This window comes from Cyprinus carpio, chromosome B4 (genome assembly GCF_018340385.1).
Source record: "Cyprinus carpio isolate SPL01 chromosome B4, ASM1834038v1, whole genome shotgun sequence".
Lineage (NCBI taxonomy): Eukaryota > Metazoa > Chordata > Actinopteri > Cypriniformes > Cyprinidae > Cyprinus > Cyprinus carpio.
Genome location: NC_056600.1, coordinates 19,081,006 through 19,103,836, shown reverse-complemented (window position 1 = coordinate 19,103,836; position 22,831 = coordinate 19,081,006). Strand labels below are relative to the sequence as shown.

Below are 22,831 nucleotides of genomic sequence, written 5' to 3'. Positions count from 1 at the left end.
TTTGCTAATATAGATGTTTGCTTATATATTATAAAAAAGTAGGAATAATACAAGACCATTTTGTTATATGTGCACTCTAGATGCAATGTTAAATCTGGCTTTTCAATAAGATGTACTTTTGATTTAAGCCTCACCCAAGCTTGATTCTTGCCGAATTAAGGTAGAAACAGTTAACTTTTTCAGATAACATAATGGCTTCACTGCACACCCCTAGTAAATTGTATAATAAAATATACAAATGGCTTTAGAAATCAAAATATTTTTGTTCAATTTCCATGTAATTGAAAATAAACACTAGTCCACAACAAACTCTCTCACAAATTAAGTTTGTCAGTCTTTCTGGAGGGGATCACATAATATGTTCTTGCATCCCATCTGCAATTTTTGTTAAATTGTTTGTCAATGTAAAAATGTGTTACAGTACATGACGGTCTTTTTAGCGTCTCGCAGCATGAGCACCCCATTTTTTAAGAAAAGTAAAAGTCCACTAATTATGCCTATACAATATAAATACATTTAATGATGCCAAATGAGATTAATATAAATTTGTGTAAACTTAATGCTTTATTTCACAAAATATTAATTTAAACTTGAATTAAAAATAAATAAAAACCTGAAACCATAAAACACTTACAAAACTCATATGGTTTTGAACAACATGAGGCTGATTTAGCGATGAAAGTATTTTCATTTTTGGGTGAACTAATTCTTAAATGACAGATGAAGCTGAGTCATTTGAGGGATTTAACCATATGTTCAAAATTCTCACTATGTACTTCCCTTTATTTAAAGGAAATCTGATGAGTGGGTGGAAAATAAACAGCCTCCCACTCAGCTTGGCAGCCGGTATCGCCCTCCCAGCTGATTCATAATCAAGTGCACACATACATTCACTCAGCCCTAGAAAACAGATGAATCCCTTCTGTTACATTCTACCATGAATATTGTCGCCATCAACACAGGGCAAAGAAGGTTTCACTTGGTGAAGGTGGAAAATAAATGAGTAGATTATGCACCTTCCCTTTTGCAAGATGGATAAAGAGCTGCAGTGAGTAAATGCAAGCCTATTTGTCAGCTATGTAAGTTACTACATCAGGAACATGCTGTTAGATGCTTTCTGGAAATGTGATTTTGAAGCTTTTTTTGTTTTATTTTGTTACCAGTCGCTCACGACTCGTATCCTCACATTTTGTACTTTTATTTGTCTTTGCTGTCACACGATTACTTTCAGTACAAAAAGCATTCATTAATAGGTAGGAACAATCAGCCGGATCTCACGGCAATTCATACATATTTTATGAGGTGGCTAATTCGTACGAATTCGTACGACCACACTCGTACAAATTTATAAGATTTTTGCCAAATCGTATGTATTTTACGACTTGCACAATTCGTACGAATTTGTACGAATGACCTACACCTAACCCCGCCCCTAAACCTACTTGACACTGGGGTTTAGACAAATCGTATAAAATCATACGAGTGAGGTCGTACAAATTCGTACAAATTAGCCACCTCGTAAAATACGTACAAATTGGTTGTGAGATAGCATTGGAACAATGCATTTCTCCTTGGACTTATGTAACAGCAATGAAAGAGAAAATAAACAGAAGCTAGCGCATGGAGAGCTTGGATAGTTTAATATACTATAAAAAACACTGCTTCATCTGAATCAAATTTTAACTTTTTAAAGCCACATTCCCCTAATGACTTACTAGTTGATTAAGAACTTTTAATTAGCCCTTCTAACTCTAAGAATTTTTCTCTCATTTTAATCTGTTATGTTTATGATACATAGTCCAGCACAGTCCTGATTCAACCTTTCCCATCATGCACCTCTGTGATGTTTTGCGTATAGAGAGCTCTTATCAAACTCTGCCTCAGTCACTCTTGGCTGAACATAGAGAATAGACATGCGGGAGGAGAATTTTAATTGGCAGCGATGTGACACTGCAGAAATAAAGCCAACAGGATTTGTAAAGTGGAGTTGCAGCTTTGAAAAACAGATGTCCTTGTTGGAAAGATGCACCTGGGTGATAGGATAGTTACAGGAGTGGACAGTTCTTTGGAATGCAAATATAACCGATTTATAAGCAGCAAATAGAAAAAGAAACAGACATCTTGATGGAATATACACATTAGTACATGATAAGCAATGTGAAATGAATAAACACAGCTAAAAAAAATTCAAAACAAAATTATTTAACTAAAATAAACATTAAATGTATTTCAAATTCAAAAGGTGTTGAGGAAAATTTTATATGTTATCATATATAATATAATATACATAAATATTTGTGTTAACATAATACATTTATCTTAAAAACCATCCCATTTTACTTGAATTTACCCTATATGCAAGTTACACAAGATTATTTAAAATCAGACACTTATTGTGATTTCTGGGGGTGCAGCAAAATAATATTTGAATGCCTTCAGGGTGATTGCCATATTGCAGTCATGCATGAATTTTCGAAATGATGTTCCTTGCTAGTAAACCGACATGATTTTGATGTTATCTAATCCTTATAAAATCCATTATGTATGAATACAGGAACAAACTGGTCCTGTATTAAAAAATGAAATCTCAACAAAACATGTTTCAGATTACGCCTCTGTGAAATGAGCTTGAGGAAATTAGCCATTTGGATCAAAAAAGTATATACAGTGGAGAGAAATGCAATGTATAATTAGGTATAACAGTCAGCAATGCAGGAAACAGGATAGAGAAGTGATCTCACCCTGCTATAAAGATCTTACTTCAAAATAAATATCAAAATAATAATATTCAACATTCAGTAGCTGCAAGCTGTAATTTCACTTCATAACTCTGAATAGTTGGTAGTCACCATTTATGTGGTATTCTTGTGACATTATGACAAGGATACCTATTGCTTTCCCTTATCTGACACACCTGATTCAATTCATCAGCACATTAGACTCTGTAAGACCTGAAATGGTAGTGTCAGTAAATGGAAACAGCAAACAGAGACATCCAAATGGGAGCCTTTAGGACAGGTTTGGAAAGCACTGCTGTTTAGTGTCAAAATGCATTTTTTTGTGGCAAGCTCGTTATCTGAAGAGTGGTGCTGGATACCAAATATGGAAGCAAAAACTGCACAGTACATTTCTATACATCCAGAAATGCTGGAAATATAGAAAACAAACAGATATAATATGTTCCCCCTTTCATTTTCCTTATGCACACAACCCAGATAAACCTAATAGTCTCATTATTGTAGTGTGCTTTTAATTAGACAGCTAGTACAATTTTTAAAATGCCTTTATGTTTGCAACTGAGCAAGATGAGATTAGGGAAAAGGGAGTGAGACAGCACTTTAAATAAAAGCAGTGCTATTAATAGGGTCAGACAAACCCAAGGTGACAAGCATCAGGGAGGGGGTGTTAGCCACAGCTGGAGACAGAACAAGATGACAGGAGTGAAACAGGGAAGCAAGACAAAGAGAGACTAGAATTTGGGGAAGTTTTGAAGAGCAGCCCTCATGCGGCTATAATAATGGCAGGTGAGGACAGCTTGATAAAACGAGAGAGAAAATGGTTTTATAGCTTTAAAATATCTGTGATTAGCCACTTCAAGCAAGTATGATGTAAAGAGTTCTGCAACCATAACAATCAACTGGAGATAAGAGGTTCTCAGGGTACTCACATGTTGAAGAGGTTGAGGCCAATACGATATAGGCGTTTTCGCATGACGTCAGTGGAGAGGGTAGGAGATTTGCAACTGGTTGGGTTTTCGCAGTGGTATCGGGGCAAGCTAAGAATCATGGCCTGTAAAGCCTCTTTGGACGAGACCTCAGAAGCCGATTGAGCTGATGTGGATGTACTGCTGCTACTCATCTGCTCTGAGCTGTTGTCCGCTGTGTCTGACTCAATTCGCTTAGCTTCCAAAACCTCTACAATTGGGGTGACTGGCGTCTCTGCAACCTCTGGTGGAGGCAAGGTTTCAGAGGTTATTGCTGTCTCTACTGGAATTGCTGGTTCTGGAACTTCCTGTTTCTCCATGACCAGAGGTGGAAGATCCTCCCCAAGCTCCTCCTCACTTGGTGGAGGAGCTGGGAAATCGCCATCTGGTATTTCCTCAGGATCCTGCTCTAGGGGTGGAGGAGCTGGATCCTGTGGAGATGGTGGTGGTTGTCCTTGTTGGGGTTGTTCCTCTGCATCACTGACCAGAGGTTGCTGTGGGCTCTCAGTAATTATGGCCCCCTGCTGGACACAATTACCGAGAGAAACAGAGGTGGACATGTGAAAGTTCTTGCTGTCAATTTGAACTGTTACATCCCGGAAGGCCATCATCAGCTTGCTGGCACTCCGGGCTATGTTCTCAGAATTGTCTACTTGGCCTGTTCCGCTATGGAATGTGGCAGGGTCCATGGGGCCACCTTCTCGGACTGTTCCTGCCAACCCAGATTTGCCACCAGCTGTACTAAAGGCCTCTGAGCTAAACTGGTAGGCGCCACCTTCTTGGAGTGAACACATGGTCTTCATGCTCCAGTTGCTAAGTGCATCATCAATGGATTTGGCAAGAGACTGGACTTGCTCATTGAAGGAATCTTCGAGGTCAGTGAGGGAGCCACCTACCGTGGTGGGCAAGGATGGGGACCGGACAAGGGGGATACTTGCCAGATTGCAGCCTTCAGCCAGCGCCCGTTCAGCTGAGATACCCTCTGTATTTTGCACCCGCACTTTTCGCAGGGAGATACGGCGTGGCAAACGACTTTCAAGGAGGGAGTTTCGGATCTTCTCAAAGTTTTTGCTGAGCTGATACTGGCGAAAAGCCGTCTGGATCTTGCAAGCAGCACGGCGTGAGATGAGGTGGCCCCCATATTTGTGCTCTAACATTTCGATCTGCAAAGAAAGAGATATGAAACAAGGTCAGATAAACCAACATTATGACAAGCACAGACAAATATTCACAGTAAGAGATGACAGCATGAAAATCAATAACAAGACTTACTACATATTGCTAAATATCATGACATGCTGAGACAAAGTCCCCGACTGCCTTTCATGCAAAAACTCTTAATGACATTTGCCAAAAAATGCCAATACACTGTAAATAACAGTGAAAGCAATTACCACACTGTGAAAAAAGAAACACTGAAGTACATGTGTTAAACTGTGCATTAACAGTTGTGTTAATTATACTGCATTTATGGCTTGGGTATTTAAAATCTGTTTCAGTCACTTCCCAAAATTATTTTTGAATAAACTTTTGATTAAATAATTTATGTACATAGCAGGTAAAAATATAGTCAAGGCAGCCAAACTGTGATAGGACCTTGCAGAACAAGAATACCCCTTATTGGAGTGCATGAGAACTTTGTCTAGACTTTTGTACAGCCAAAACTTTGATATTGCTACACACACACACCCTTTAGATTTTTCCATACCATGTGTCCCTTGAAAAAGAACATTCTCTGGGAACTATTTGGCTCATAATCCAAAGGTAAATCACCCTCAACTAACACTTTCAGAAATGGTTAGATTTTGAGTACCCATGTGGTCAGTCAGAACAGACTTGCCTTCTATCCCTTCATCTATTTTCTGAATTGTTTTTTCTAAATAGGGTTGTAGGGATTCTGGACCCTATCCCATCCTCTCAGCCATAGGGTGGCCATCACAGGGCCTGTTAAACTGAAATGAAAGAGCACGGCATGCAATGTGCTATTTACAGAGTACACATTTCCTGCTATTAGAGGCACATTAGGCGCTGTCATCTTTTCCAGTCATTTGGTTCTCTATGCCACAAATAATTGTCTAATAGACTATGCTATCTGCACATTTCAGTTGCAAGATGGCAAATGACATATAATTGTCAAGTATTTTTTTTATTTTTTATTATTAGATTGATAGACATTTTTCCTGCCTGTTCCAGACCTTCCGGACTATTATACCTTTAAAAGCTACAAGATAATGTAAAAAAATACATTATATATATATAAAGAGTTGCTAATGTACAGTAAATGCACATTTATTCATCACAGCCAGATGAAGGCATTACTGTATGGTCTCCAGACAATCTATGAGGAATTCTGATACCATAAGTTTCCATCTGTAGCCCCGACATTACCTTCCAAACTGACAAGAGTAATAATTTGTTCTGTCAGTCATGGATTCTTTCTAGAAAGTGAATGCAAGGTCCCTAGCTGATATCTGAAGCTGAATTTCACCTGCTAGTCTTCTATTGTGCTCCCATCAGCTGTCAGTGGTCTTGTCCTTTCCTGGGTGAGCTCAGATTAGAGGTCCTGCCGTTTCAAACAGTGTGATAAGAGAGAGTGAGCTGATGCAATCAGTCTTTGTTACGGATTCAAACTCCCTGAGAGAAGTTTGAATAACACCTAAAAGCCATCTTATTTTAGCAATCTACATTTGTCTCACACTAGGTTAGAAAGGAGAGATATGTCTGGGGAATATAAAGTTTTGAATAGGGTCTGGGATCTGAGCTACACAGTTTCTTATCAGAAGAGGCTTGAGCTGGGAATGCTGCTGCTAGTTCGCAACCTGCCTTGAATATTCATTGTTTTTACCCAGAATGTTCCATTGGTGCAGACATACAACACTGGACACTCTGTTTAAAAGTAAATTAAAAGAAAGAAACAGGCTGTATTTGAGCATGAAGACTCACACCTGGAACCTTATCAATAACAAGGGATGAAATAGCAGTGGTTGCCTTGGACACAAGATGGGATTTCAAAAATAATGGTATAGTTGCCAAGGATGTCTTTTTTATTTTCATACACTATGCCTTAAAATATGAGAGCTGATAAATCAAGGATGTCGCCACTGTTTCACACAGCAGATCTATGTGACATTCAGCGCTATTTATTTTCTGAGCTTTACGGAACGTAAAAGAGATAAATGAAAGTATGGCTGAAACACAATGAGATGACCTACAGAGAGGATACAGGGACAAATTTGATTTCTGGCATCACAAAACCGCAAAGATAGCCGTGATCTCTATAACCCTGAGGTGTGGTAAAAACACCAGGTGCGCAACAGAGCAGGGGCATGAAAGAGGGTGAGAGCAAAAGACAAAGAGACATGAAGGCGTGTAACGAATGCAGTCCTGCTGCACATCCACCCATTAGCCAGCTGTCAGGTCAGTTTCCGATCACTTCACTAAGCGGCGCCGGGGAGAGAGATCATTCCGGAACCACTGCAGCCATAAAGGAAAGGGGGTATAGCAATGACACCACTCCCTATCAACTCAGCCCAGGCAAATCAGACTTGACAGCTGGATCAGCACTCTGTCCAAGCACACTTCTTCACCACCCCAGCAGAAAATGACATAGCATACATATCCAAACAAGACAGGCTTACATAAACTACACAAGAAAGGTGATAGAGGTGAATGTTAAACAGAAATCCTACCCCGTTGTTAAAAACCTACTTAGTCTCAGTCCTTGGACCATTGGCTGAACGTCTGATGCATATGGCACATAAAATTGGAAACACTTCAGGAGTTTTGAACTGATTGGTTGAATTCTACTGAATTTCCGGAAGACATATGTGTCATGTTCTGTAACCTTCCCTCTGGAAACAAAGATGCCGTGGCGCCAAACCCCCTCATGGAGGAACAAAGCCGTTGTGTTTACAACTTTGATGATGAGCACTTATCAGTGTCAGCTAAACACTAGATTTCTAAAGGGACATTTCCATGCCTTTAAACATGACGCGGCAGAAATTGAAACATGACTGGTTGATTTATGGCCTCTTGGACAGTCCTTGGCCATTCAAAGCGGCCAAGGTTTCCAGACCTTCTGCTGTTACTCTAACGGTCTGGCTACACGAGACTAAAAACCTACTAGTCCCCTAAACTAAACGTTTATGGGGTTTTCTGATTGAAAATTCTAAAATATTTTGGTAATCCAACATTTTTTGGCAATTTGTTTTGATTATACATTAGCTTACAATTAGCTAGGCTAAACATACACTATGCAAGCTATTACATCTAATAATAATACTAATTAGCCTTCATGAAAGTCTTATCGAACTAGATATTGCAAAGTCCTGTATTTAAAATAGTAGTTTATTCATTCATTAACTTTATTTATAAAACACTTTACAACTGCACCTGCAGACCAAAGAGTTGTAAAAGATAGCTGATAGTCTATAATAATTGTATCTCTGCATTGTATAATGCTGTTGGTCTAATGTGTACATTCTTGATACATCAAAACACAGGCTTCCTGTTGATGATGGCATATGCCATTAGTACCTGCCTGTGTCATAACTGATCATAATGCATCAAGTTGATATTTAGGAGCTACACAGAGAGGATTTTCAGTGAATATGTATGTTTGTCAAAAAGCTGTCTGTTGTTGTTGTTGTACTGTCCAACTGTGACTGTGTAAAGATGTGACTATACATTTTGCACGGGACACACTATTGAAATCAAAAGGGCACCTGCTAGAAAACATTGCTCTGTATATGCAATCTCATTGGCTCAATTGATCATAGCTGCTTTTTGTCACATCATATTTGGTATATCTGTTCATATTTGGTGCTTGACATTAGTCTCTCATTTGCATTGATTTGTGTCTCAAAGATACATGTATATTTATGAGGCCATCAGCATAAGACAGGATAATCAAAGGTCTCTTTGGGAGGTTAGGCACACCTTCATTAGCATAAAGAGGCAATCACACAGAAGAGGTGCTGTAGTAGTTATCTGTGGAGCCATCAGCCTCCAAGAGATCGTGTCTAGAGTAACTAAAGCCAGATTATCAGCACTCAGACACCCTCTGAGGGAGCTGACTTTGCTGACAGTGGATCATGGCTCATAGCATTTAGCTCAGCATTTCAGCCTTGTCAGTCAGTATAGTTCTTAAAGGATAGAAAGTATAGCGATATATGCACACCTGTGACTGCACATCATTGGAATTCCTAAAAGATGTTCCAGTGTTGCTTGGCCATTTGACAATAGACAATTATGTTATGTTGGAATTACTGTAATTATGAGATTTTAACTTGCAAAAAGCATCCAAATCACAAGTATATATCGTGAACTCAGTTTAGAGTCGTCATTAAATATACTTTAAGTATAATTATGAATATTATTTATATCAAAAATTGTATTATTATTAATAATAAATGTAATTTATCAATCACTGGATTTTATCATACTACTGATTAATAAAATAAATAAGGATATGTTGATATTAATATTAATTGATATTAATTTTATCCAATACTCATTCACTGAAGACTACAATTTTTGCCATTTTGAGAGATAACAAAAATGTGACCAAAATAAATATTGTATATATATTTGTATTGTTTTTGTACCAAAAATACAGAGAAAAATCTATTGTATTATTCTTATTTATTTCTGAAGATTGAAGTTTTGCATGCAATGAAAATTCTACTTAAAATGTGAAAATTAGACACTGTACCAAGAATGAGTAAAGATCCGGAAAAGGTTTTGATGTGCCCATTTTTCAAGTTATTCATCTCAGGGTGGTAAAAAAAAAAAAAAAAAAAAAAAAAAAAAACACACATTACATATATATTATATAATTATATATATAATTACTGTAAATAAAACATCAGAAAATACTACAACCAAGAGAGGGAACACAGGATAAGATCTATTTTCACTGCTTTCAACATCCATGTCATGTCATCAAATTTGCTAATCCACTTTTTTTTCAACTGCTGATGTTTGACTTTTTTTTTCAAAACGCAGTTCAGAAACGAGAGTGTACGTAAACACATCAAACTTTCCTGCATGCCGCTGCTTGGTAAGTCTGTCAGAAAGTTTTGCAGAGGGGATGCGGATTAGTTCAATTTATAAAACCTTAGGCTGAGATATGGACCCATTTCTCATGAATACCCATTTTTCATTAGCCTGGGTTCTCTGAGTGATTATAGTAAGAGGAAGCTCACCCTAATGCATCACATGTTACAGATTATCTGCAATACTAAGGAAAAATGGATAAACAGTGTTTGATTTGTACTTTACGACCAATGCCCTGGCTTTCGTGAAAGACTCTGGAGTACTCGTGTAAACCAATTACTCTGAGAGTGAACAGGAATTCTCTAGAAGGGGTTGTGAAGATGATCAGTCAGTAATGTCCTAATTCTGAATGGCATTGGACTTGAAATGAAGTTCTAGCGCGCTGACTAATGTGTGTCACTGAACACCTGGATAGACTGGCTGGATAGATTTATTCAACAGCCAGCTATATGTACTTGTAAATACATGACATGATATGAATGCATTTACATTTAATGATAATGCACATGGTCAATGATAAACTAAACAAAATGTGACTAAAATTGGCAGTTTTAGATGTACAACTGTAATCTGATCATCATTTTTCAGATTATTTCTGCACAGGCCTATATGCATCAAAATGCCAGCAGCCTCAGCTCCGGTAATTTGTCAGCTCTGGGAGTTGGGAATATTATGTGTGAAATTGGCAATAACAGTAACAGTTTGAGCATGTGCAAGTGTAGGACACTTTAAAGAAGCTGTGTTGCCAAAAAGATTGAACCAATCCGAGCTGATGCTGGGAGATTTCTCCCAAATGACATATTGGTGGTGGAGTGGAAATAGCAATGTGAATTAAGCACAGCTGTGACTTTCTGACTTCATACCAACAGTTGAATACTTAGTTCAACGTAATGTTTTGTAATGTGGTATTAAATTCACCTTATAAATATAAATAAACATTTAATTTAATTTAATTTAATTTAATTTAATTTAATTTAATTTAATTTAATTTAATTTAATTTAATTTAATTTAATTTAATTTAATTTACAATTTTAAAGGAAGGTTTTAACTTAAGACTTATTTTCAAATATTAAAAATATATATATACTATTGGTATATATTTTGTTCATTCAATCGTTTGTTCGTTTGTTCTTTTTCAAATTTAGCAAAATTTGCCCCAATATTTTCCACAACTCTAGTTTGAAAACCACCGAATAAGGAACTCTACTAAAAGGCATTTATGTTTCGGATAAAATCTGTGTGCTTGTACGTGTGTGTTTGTGTGTCTCCCAGAGAGAGATACTAGTATTCTCTAGTACTAATCCGCAGTGTCAGACTCTGCACCCTTATCTGCCTTCAGGAGAGATTTCACACCTCTACAGACAGAAGATCAATAGCATAATGCAGACACAGAGAATCTCACAAGTGAATGCATATACTCAACTTCTCAAGCACAAATGCTGGTACACACACACCTCTTTATGTAGCACAGTGTCTCACACTGCAACCACATTCGTATCAACATACTGATTTCAGTACATCACTTTGCAAACCAGCTTAAAAAAAAAAAAGTTCTCCAAATAAACATTAAAAAGTAAACAGAATTAAGAAGTGTTCATCCATCATAGTTAATTCAACAAATTTGTTCAAGAAATGTTAAAACCGTGCAATGTTTTGCTCATTTCTCTTTTTAAACTTCAGTGACAGGGGTTCCTGATACTGATGAGAATGAAAATCTAAAGGCTATCTGTCTAATCTAATTTAGAAGTGTGTTACTGATTTTGTGCAATTGAGATAAGCTTTTCTGTGTGGCACAAGGAGAAATGCATTAAATTAAATCATTTGAATAATGGAATTGAATAATTGTATAATTTCTTGACTTAATGGCCAATACAGCATTGGCCATCCAGACTATCTTGTCTGCATTTTTTAAACTGAATGAGGTCCACACACATTTAAAGTTTTGAGGGAAGTACATCCAAAGTATGAGGGAAGTCGTTCCCTCATGTCTTGACAAAACGGCCAATAAACTGTATTGTACTGTAATGTTTTATCTGACCATCCTGAGGGCCAGATATATGATCTTCTTGAGGAGGTGGACTTGTAATGGTTGATGAAATAAAAAAGGAATAAATTCAGCAATCATCCAATAGAAGGAACAAGAAACCTTTTCTCTTCATGCAGTCTCTTATGAAACTCTAAGGAAAAAGAAGTGATGCATTTGGTCAGGAAACTAAGACAGGTTTTGGACAAGCTGGATGATTAAGATTATTTAATACATTCAAAATATTGTAGTATTGACAGCTTCCTAAATAGGCCATTAATTTAAGCTTGCATTTCTTTTGCATATGCAATTGAACTTGATACTTTTAGTGATAATTATGTGATATTTTGAATTTGTTGTCGAATGTAATGTTATTGTGTTACAAGAACACTTCAAGGAGACCTATTACTAAAAGAAAGCCACATGGCTTTGTAACAACATAAGTGGGAGTTAAAGATTTTGAGCGAACTGTCCCAGCAGACATCCCTGTGTTTCATTTTTTATATATACCCTTTCTTAAATACCCCTTTATATACAATTTTTTTAAATTCCTTATCATGTTTATAAACTACATGTATTCAGTTAATTTACACAATAATAATATTAATAATTATTGAACTGGGATCAATTTCACCGTAATCCTAGAAAAGGCCATTGTTCTTTGATATCATAGATCTGCCAGCAGCATTTGCCTACTTGTTTGGTGTGATGTATGCACCCGCTTCCTGATCCTGAACCTATAACTCCAATTTGAACCTATGACTTTCAAAATCTGAATTTGACTGGGATGTATAACTTAAGGACTAACTTAAAGATTCTATAATACATGGTTGATATATATGAAATAATGTATCATGTAAAATATATCCAAATAATCAAATTATAAATAAGCCAAAATACATATCAACACATAGTGAAGGTGGTATATGTGCTATTTCTATCAGTCCATTTTGCAAACTATTTGTTTTATTTGGATGAGGGGTCAGAAGGTAATGGCTTTAGTGTGGATGGTGCTAACCAATTTTCTATTGGATGCTGATATGTTTCAACACAGTGTCTGAGCACTTTATCAACCTAAAAGTGGCAAATGCGAATAAGAGCAAGTCTGAAGGGGTTAAAAAAACTGCCAAATTGCAAACAAGTTCTTACATTCATTAGCTGGGTATTTTGTCACACTACATGGTTTAACTTGTCACAGTGTGACCCTGCCAATACCAACTTTTTAGCAATACTTAACTAAACAGTAATAAAATGTAAAACATTGCATAGAATGTATAATAGTAAATCATTTTAAATTTTAAATTAATAGCGACAACTTACCCCAATAAAAAAAAAAGAAAGAAACAATTTCAACATGGAAGTAAAGAAATAAATGTAATTAATGAATTAGATAAAAAAATAAATTAAATATAACGTTTTGATTAAAATTCACTTTGGCTGAATGTATTGTGTGGTATTAGCATGTTTCCTAACAGCTATTATGTTTGTGATATTAGATTAACTATATTAAATATATTAAATTAGGAATATTTATAACTTTATAACAACCCCAGCTATATGTAATCATGTTTGTTTTTCGCCCAAATTATCTGTAACGCTACTCTTTCAGAATTTATTTTTATTTAAATATAATTTAATTGTGTACTTATATTAAAAGCAGAATAAATCACTGTCAGTCATTTTGCAGTGCAAACATAATTGTATTAGATATTTCTGAGCAGAAACAATGGGGGATGGGCAATGCAATTTAAAATATGAACACTCAGCAAGAAAATGACAAAAAATGAAGGATGAGGATTTTAAGAGGACCTCTGTGTTACCATGACAACACAACCTTTTCTCCTCCTCTCCTCCCATCCATCTCTCTTGCTGTCGCTTTTCTCTCTCTATCTCTGTCATCTCAATCTACTTCTCTCCAATGCACCCCTCTCAGAAACCTCTGATAGCCCCTGAATGAAGCTGCCTTGGAGTTTTCTGTTCAGCCATAAAATTCTGTAAAGAAGCATTTCTGCGCTCTAATTGAGCCCCAGTATAGATATAACTCTCTTCCAGAATAAAGTGAGCTGCCATGTAGTCTACTGCCTACATAGGCTGTATTCTGGAACTTAACAGGTGTCTAATTTGGAACATTCTACATAGGCAGCAATTCTGAACAATACACAAAAAGGAGATTCAACTCACAACTGATTCTAATAATGCTTGAGGTAACATTTTAGTACAGGAACCAATTCTCAGTATTAACTAGATGCTTATTAGCATATCTATTATTAACATAATGGTTGTTTATTAGCACTTTTAAAGCACATATTCTACATGAGCATATTCTACATCCCTAATGTAACTATTAATAAGCAGCAAATTAGGAGTTTATTGATGCAAAAGTCATAGTCAATATTTTGTTAATAGCAAGAACTGGATCTTAAAATCAAGTGTGACCAAGTTTGACATTAGCATGTTGTTAAGCTAATAAATGTGATACTCTAATACGTGTAAAAATACAGAGCCCACATAAATATTGGTAAAATAGTTCAAATAGGTAAACTGTTTAAATTACTGAATACAATTTTTTATTTACATTTTACTTGACTCATCTGCCATCTTGGAGCTTGTTGCAATGTATTTTAGTATTTGGCCAAATGAGGCTAACATAATATAGGCATAATCATGCTGCCTACCTTCTGGAACAGCAGCTGATTTGTGTGCATACCTATGATTTCTTAAAATGTTGATTAGGTAGGCAGTTAAATGGGTTTTGGTACAGAATTAGAGAGTTGCAAATCACTAATCGGTTGAAAATCAGTCCCCAAACAATGCAATAAGAATGACAGGCAGGCCTGCACAGAATCTGTGAGTTTCACAGAAAGCTCCAGATTTCTCCTGTCCCTTACATTTATTGTGGCTAATTTGAAGTGTATCTGCCAATTTAACTAGAATGTGCTCTTGCATTTGTTTTTTTCATCGTTGACTTATGTAAACATCCACTAGACATATGTTTGATCCTGAATGCATTATCGCTAAAATGTTGTGCCAAATTAAAAAGAGTTTAAATGCTTAAAAATTGTTCTCTTTTTAATGGTGTATATTAGCTAATATGGCTATACATACACCTTCGGTTCAATTTCATTTGGGTGTTTTTAATGCAAGAACACACCTTGAGTGAATGGCCTCCAATACTCTTCAACTCCATTTCACACTTTTTACCATAATTCCAAAGAATTCAGTGCAGTTTCCATGTAGGCCTTGTGATAGGTTAGAAAGCTGATGGAGATAGTAATGGATGTGTATGAGATGAGGATGGATGATCAACCTGTAAACATCCCATTCCAAAAAGGTCCAGCGGCCTTTACCAATTTCAACACATTCCAACACACTCAGCCACTAAAAGCAACCATCGGAAGCACAACAGCCAGTCCTCAAGAGCCTGAAGCATACATTCACACGTCCTCAAGACTGCAATCCCACAGCGCCTTGCTCCCTACCTGCTTGTTTTTGAGGTCGAGCGAGAGTTCATAGTCGGAGGTGGTGGAGTGGCTGCATGCTCCATTCCTCTGTACTCTGATTGGCGAAGCAGTGTGATGCAAGCTTGGCCTCCTTCCTGTGCCTCCCGTACTTGCTGTTTCCTTTTCCTGCTCCTCTGTCTCCTTCTTCACCTCTTCCTGCACTGGTTGTGGCGGTTGATCCTGGGGTTTTTCTTCCTCCTGTTCAATCTCTTGTACTCTCACCTCTTCCTTCTCCACTTCTGTACTGTCTCTCTCTTGCGCTTCACCTTCATCTCGAGCCCCATCTCCCCCTCCTGAATCAACAGATGTCACGGTGCTCCCTGCAGCCAGAGGTGCCACCTGGACCTCGGGCTGGGTGGCACTGGTGGAAGTCACCCCAGGTGATGGAGATGCAGCAGGTGAAGGTGTTGTAATGGAAGAAGGAGGAGGTGGCTCTTCACTGCAGAAAGGAGGAGAAAACGAAGAGTCAGCCTGCAGCCCAGGCACCATTTGACCTTGTCCTCCAGCTCAGGGGGGTGTGGCCTAGGGGTGGGTCAATGTCAATCTCTCCCTCCCTTTTCTCTCATTAACTGGGCCCTTCAGGGCAAAGAGAAAGAGATGAAGCGATTGTCTTGGGGCCAAAGCCCCTAATGTCCATTCCAGGATGGACTCAAGAGTTACCAGACAACCAGAGGGGGTGGGTGGGACACACAGTGATTTGCAACACCCAACATGTGACACACACACAGACATGACAGACACAGTCATGCAGCTATCAGTGTGGTACATTAACTGCTCATTATTGCTGTGATAATCTGTGACCTGATGTAGCGATGGAATTGTTCAGGCTAACTCTTGCAAATCTATTGGACCCCCTGCTAAACTTGAGGTGGAGCCCCATCCACAAACTATTATGAATTTAGTGTCAGTTTAGGCATAACAGTGAGAAGCTTATGAGCCTTCTGAATGGTTCTGTCAGAGAAAGCAATAGTCAGCTGACTACAGATGTTAGAAAACTCAGCATGACACACCATAATTGTCACAATTTCTAACATACCTAAAAATATGCCAAGAAAGCTTTTAAATTATTAGGCTCCATGTAAATGTAGCTACTGTAAATACACCTTTGCGTGGTATTTCACACTTCTGACAATGAACTTTCTCTGCAGTGTACAGAAGACAAATTGTACCAGACTATATTGAGCGCATTTTCCCATGAAGGAAAGCAGGGTTGTCCCATATACCAGCGGTCTACCTAAAGCCCCAGATTTAAGACTCTTCAAGCCTTTGGGTTGATTGATGTACTGTAGATGACAATCAGGGCTTTTATTTTACTTTTAAAGTGGTAGGCTAATATTAATTAGAGACTGTAGATCTCTCGCCTTTCATCACCCTCTCTGTTTTAACTTCTCTATTTCTCCATGTAACATTGGATCACTCTCTTCATTTATACCCATCCCTGTTTTTCTTTCTGGGTTCTACCTTTTCAGTCCCTTGTGTCCCCTACCCACTCACATGGTTCTTTCTTTTAGCATGAGTGAGTCTGATTGTGAATGTGCGAGGCAGAGAGAGGCATTAGGAGCACTCAGGGCCTGTATGCATTTGTCTAAGCGCAGTCTAATATCACAGAGTGCTAGTGGACCAGGACAGGTCATAGTCAGAGTTCTGCACACAGACAGGCTTTTAAAAGGCTCCGTTGGCATCAATGTATGCATGAAACAGTGAAACTCAATTATCTTTCCATCCAGATTACACGGCAATGGGGGCGACAAAGCAAAAAAGCTGCTGATTGTAAATGGAATTGGATTTGATGTTTGATAGGCAATGTTTTCCCAAAGAACAGCAAGCGAGGATGGCACAGAGATTTGGAGGGAGAGGAAGTATTTTAGCAATTTAGTATGAATTAGTGGACAAATAAAAATGGCAACTCCAAAACGTAGTGAGATGCCTAGCTAGAAAACATTGTAAGGCATCATGAACGAAGTCCATTGGTTGTACCCAAAGGTAAGATCTTCTAAGACACTTTTTTTAGCCAAAAAAAAAAAAGGCAACACTGCATTGGGGAAAATAAACCCAAATTGGCAGACAAACTGAGAATAAATTAAACTTAAGATGCTAGCATGTCTCCCAATGCTTGTTCTTCAAATGAGGAGTGCCATTTGCTATGTCCAAAATTGCTGCCAAGTAGAGTGTTTGAAATCAGTTACTTATGAGGCTCCATTGTATTTAGGATGCTGCCTTCAAAGCTAGTTGTCTATGTAAGCACTATGCAGTACTGTAGATAGCATTACAGCTCACAAAGTTTGGAGCAGATTTCTGTGCTTTCTCTAGCAAAATAGAACTGAGTTTTCACCATTTAAAAATTACATTTTTTTTTTTTTGGTGAACACCAGTCAATATAGAGTGCAGGGACACCAAAAATAAAACATCCCACTAGCTAATAAACCAACATACTGAAGCACAACAAGGATTTAAAAGCTTGTATCCAGGAATTAACCTAGCAATACTGGGAAAATAGGACTCAGAAGACTCTCATGTTAAACATGGTTTGTGGTATGAGCACTGCCTGTATCTTATTTCAACATGTGTTTGTGGCCTCGCCGGTGGGATTGAAAGGGGCGATTAAGATCAACTCCTTGCAGAAATGGCTAAGGCGATAAGACAGGAGTCAGTGAGCACGAAATCAGAACATTACAAGCAGCGTATGCAGCGTGGCACACGCACACAGGATATCCTCAAGGGGGAAAAGGATTGAAGGAATAAAAGTGAAAAGCGGAGAGCTTGTTCAGGGAGAAAATACTGCTAATCCATTCATCCTCTGAATACAAGAAAAAAGAAAAAGCACTTGTTCAGGCTCAGCAATGGATAATAAGTTGAAAGATGAAGACTTGTGAAAATAGATAGGGCCAATTTCTTCAACTATAAATATGATAGAAAACAACCAGGGCTGGTCAGTAGTGCTCTGTTTGTTTGAGCATCTAAAACATTCCAACAAAGCAATATTAGCGCAATCAATGGCAATTTGGGATAGAACCACCAATTTGGCCAACCAATGCCATAGGTCTGTGTGGTGATGCTATAGGGTGCAGAAATTACAAACTTCACATTTAAAGAGAAATTGTGCTCCATATTTTATGATTCCTAAGCACTTAGAGTCAGTCCAGTGGACTGAAGAAGAACCGTGTAAGCTGAATCCATTCTATCTGAAAGTTCCAAAGAAGTGGAAGCTGTGAATAATAGATGTTGAAATAAAGCTTCCTTTCAGCAGGTGGCAAAGCTAGGGAGCAAAAATAGACAGTGCTAAAAACATGGAATGCTTATTGTCTGATAAAATGTTTGGGTCTTGCCTTTTTCTTTTTTTTCTTGTAGGTTTTATGTTTTCAACTGCTGAAGCAACTGGTTAATGTTTATTTTCTTACTTTATAATTTCTCTTTTTTTCATTGAATGCAGCCACATTGTTCTCTTGAGAACAGACTGAGAGAAAACAAAGTGTGACAGAAGGGGTGAGAGGATGTAAAAGCAGGTATGCAGTGTCGAGAAGTCATGGGGCTGCTGGGAAATCGAAAAACAAAGCGTGTAAACAAGACAACTCACAAACAAGCAATCCAAATGAGATTATAAAAAAGGCTAGCGCCATGCCATGCTAGACATCCACAAGCACACACAATGTTAGAGACAGTGTGTGTAAATGTGTGTGTACAATGGCAATAAAAGCAAGTAAAGTGCTGTGTATATGGGTTGAAGCTGCAGTTAAACTTAAATTAATCCCTCTCTTTATCTCCTTTTCTATTTTTATGCATTTTTTTTTCTGTCATCGACTTTGTTGTAAATTTTAATTTTTTTGTCATTTTGACCTATTCTCAATTCTCAGCTGGCTTAGCAAAGTATCAAAATGTTCTTCTCTTCTATTGCTTTCATCTCCTTCTTATTCGTTTCCCCACTGTGCTCCCCCTTCCTGTTCTTCCCAAATGTTCTTTTTTTTTTTGCTACAGCTTTGTTACAGTCCTTCAATTTTACTTCAGTTACACATATTAAAAATGTGAGAATAAAATAATAAACTAATTTTAAAAATTGCGAGATTTTCTAGCTCAAGCACTAAAGTTTCCTGAGAATCACAGCAGAGCAGATGAACTTTGAGAAGAGACACAAACTGTGGAGAGGTTTAAAACTGGCAAAGTACCCACAGTAATTTTCTGTGTTTCCTCAGATCACAGCAGAGACTGTAGCGGCAGCTCACCACTCTGAAAGATGGGAATTGTGCATATTGCACCAACTACTGCTGCCTTTACTACTGCGACACAGTGCAGGCATTAGTGAGCATGTGGGGGATGAATCCGTGCTCCTGTAGTTCTGAGGGGTGTGTGTGTGTGTGTTTCTGCGTGTATGTGACTCCCTGCTGCTCCTGCCCCCGCACTGTCACAAAAGCAGCTCAAGTGCCTGCAGAGAAAGATTTTTTATTTATTTATTTTTTACACAATCCCCTATCCACCCACAATAAGTATGACTTCAACTACAACTGCACTCTTGGCAGCCTGTAAAAATAATAATTATTATTATTATGAGACTGTGGCTGTTGGGAGGAAATTTTATCAGCCCTATACAAGCACCAGCTCATCTAACATGTAATTCCTTACAAATCCATACAAAAGAGTTCAAGTGTAAAGACCATTTGTAACATGTAAATGACACATCATTTCTGAAGCTGTATCCTGCAGTTTCAACAGCTGCAAACATGTCCTAAAACTGCTCGACACAGTTATCTACACCATATGTTTCAGAAAATTTTGCAATTTGTGACACAGGACCTAAGCCCACAAATTTCCTTCCCAGAGGTCCTAAGTACCAACCACACTCTTGGATGGGGCACTCGTTTATTGTATTAATCTGGAGCAGAATCTTTGTTAAAGAAGGAAAGATGTACCCAATGATTTCGGGGGGCCCACCTGAGGGCTGGGAATGGAGGGTCCATCTTTTAGTTTAGAACAAAATTATGGTAAATAACAATAATGTTTTTTTTTTTTTTTTTTTTTTTGGCGAACTATCCATTTAAGGTTTTTGAAAATGTGTCATTTGTGGCATATGCCCTAGGGCCCCGCTAGGATGGGGAACTTGTTTATTTCATTCCAACTGGCAGCTGGTACTTTGAGAAATATGATTATGCTTTCAACAACCTCATATTTATTCCTAAAAAAATGACCGGCTCCATATCGGACCCATATGTTTCTGACAATATTGCAATTTGTGGCACATGTCCTCAAATTTCAAGGGGCCCCAACTACCAACCACCCTCTATGATAGGGCACCTGTCTATTTCAGTGATCTGGAGCAGGATGGTCACTAAGGGGGAATGATTTGAAGGGCCCCTATCTCTGTAAATGACATGATAATGAGTAAGTGATAATTTTTTTATTTTATTTTATTTTATTTTATTTTATTTTATTTTATTTTATTTTATTTTATTTATTATTTGCCACTGCCAGCTGGTACAATTTGTGGCACATGCCCTGGGGTTGCATATATGCTACAGAGGGCACCGTACTCCAGGGGCCTATTAACAGAGGACTTTTATCATCCACTGTTCTTAACCTCAACCTTTACAGAGATGTCAATCCTATGAAGGGCCGCTAAATAATTGCACAAAGGCAACATGTTTTGTGTGGGTTTGGAGGGCCTTCTGATGTTTATGCCCCAGGCTTCATGGTTCTATGATTCAGCCCTGTGAAATCAAAGTGAAATGGCCTTGCATGATTATTAAACTGCAAAAGAGACTCTTACAATAAGAAAGAATCTGTACAATCATCTAATTGTGTCTTTTTATAGTGTGTGGCTTACCACTTGTAGTTAAATTGAGTTAAAGTCAACCTGACACAACCAATAGCTATTTTGTTGGCAGGATGAGGATACCATAGTTTGCTGCAATTGGTTCTAATTTTCAAACTCTTCAAAATAGGCTTTTAACTTTATAATATATATATATATATATATATATATATATATATATATATATATATATATATATATATATATATATATATATATATTCCAAAATCTAACATGTTTTCTCGTCTTTTATTATTTCCCATAATTTCCTGTCATTACCATAACCTACCTTTTTTCTCTCCAAATTTGACCTTGTGCAACTTTCTTAAAGCTAGTCATCCTCACTGATTGACATCCAAAGGTCTGCAGCTTATTCTGCCCAAGAAGCCCCCGACAATAACCGACCAACCACATAAATTATGCATCTTTTTTTATTATGTGAAATGTAGACAAACAAATAGGATAATACAAAGAATGCACTTCCACAAGTCTAATTGTGCTCCAAAAGGTGCTTTTAAATTTCTATAACCGAAATACATAATAAAAAAAAAAAAAAAAGTTAAGTTAAAAAGATGAAAAAAAAGACCAGAGGTCATGAGACTGCAGAAGGATCAACATATTGACATTCAACCTAAGGTCCAGAGAATGACTTCTCAGTGCTGTTATTAGTAAAAAGTGCAGACATCATTAGTGATTCATCTTTCTAGATACTGTAGATTACTTTTGAGCATCATTCATTACATCTAGGGAATAGATACATTTTTAAAGCCTTGACCCAACAGGATGCATATTGACTAAGCAATAACATGGCTCAAAGTGAATTCATTCACCATCCAACCCTGAGGGAAATCCGGTGAATGCAGAATGTGTTTTCATAAAGGTTTACTATTTATTATGCTACACATGTGCTTTCAGATCCTCTCTAACCATCACAATATTTGTAGTTCTCTAATTCTTTGAACAACTATTTGACATGAATGAAGATCTAAGATCTCCAGTTATAACACATCTGTAATAACTTGTGCTTGATAATGAACCATGAACAAAGTGAATTAAGAAAATAAATTTAAAAAAGCAGACGTTTGACTAGATGGCAAAGTCTGAAACATTTTGGAGCATACTATATGGAAACCCATTTCTGTTTTCAAAATTCCAACTCATTACATAACAATAATAACTAACACAACATAATTCAAATACAAAAAAACATCTTGCAATTCTGACTTTATTCTCTGAATACTTTAAAAACAACAATCATGACTTTATAACAAGTAGTTGTGAGTTTATATCCTGAAATTCTGACTTATAACTCGTAATTGCAAGCAACTAGCTAATTTTCAATTACATTACATATTTTATTTGTCAATTGATGTTCAGCTGTTACTTTTAATAGTCAACGTGTTTCATCATTCATAAAAGCTCGGCAAACACTGTGGGTGTCATGATGGTCACATAGATTTAAATGTGACATAAAGTGATGATATCTAAGTGGGTGTGTTGTTTACTTAGTCTTCCCTCAACACCATCATTTAATAATTCACACCAAAATGCGGACATGGAATGTGCACGGATTGGTGGGATTTATCACCAAATCAAAACCAATAAAACAAATTTAATCAAATCACAGTGCAATGGAGCTATTGTCTCCTCTCATGTGACTTTTCTCTAGTCAATCTCATTTGCCGCCCACCAAACCCAATGTATGCTTTAAGAGATTGTTAAAACTCAATAGGCTCAGTGGAGGAGA

At 37.3% G+C, this 22,831-nt stretch overlaps 1 protein-coding gene across 3 annotated transcripts in view; it reads right to left on the bottom strand.

Moving 5' to 3' along the window:
* LOC109095692 (IQ motif and SEC7 domain-containing protein 3-like) overlaps nt 1-22,831 on the bottom strand; it is a 125,576-nt gene that overhangs the window by 51,249 nt on the left and 51,496 nt on the right. For all 3 annotated transcript variants that reach the window (XM_042722323.1, XM_042722324.1, XM_042722325.1), the window contains exons 3-4: nt 15,264-15,723; nt 3,668-4,866 (exon numbers count right to left, since the gene is read on the bottom strand). In XM_042722323.1, the coding sequence (XP_042578257.1) occupies nt 3,668-4,866; nt 15,264-15,723 (1,659 nt within the window). The remainder of the gene's footprint in view (nt 1-3,667; nt 4,867-15,263; nt 15,724-22,831) is intronic.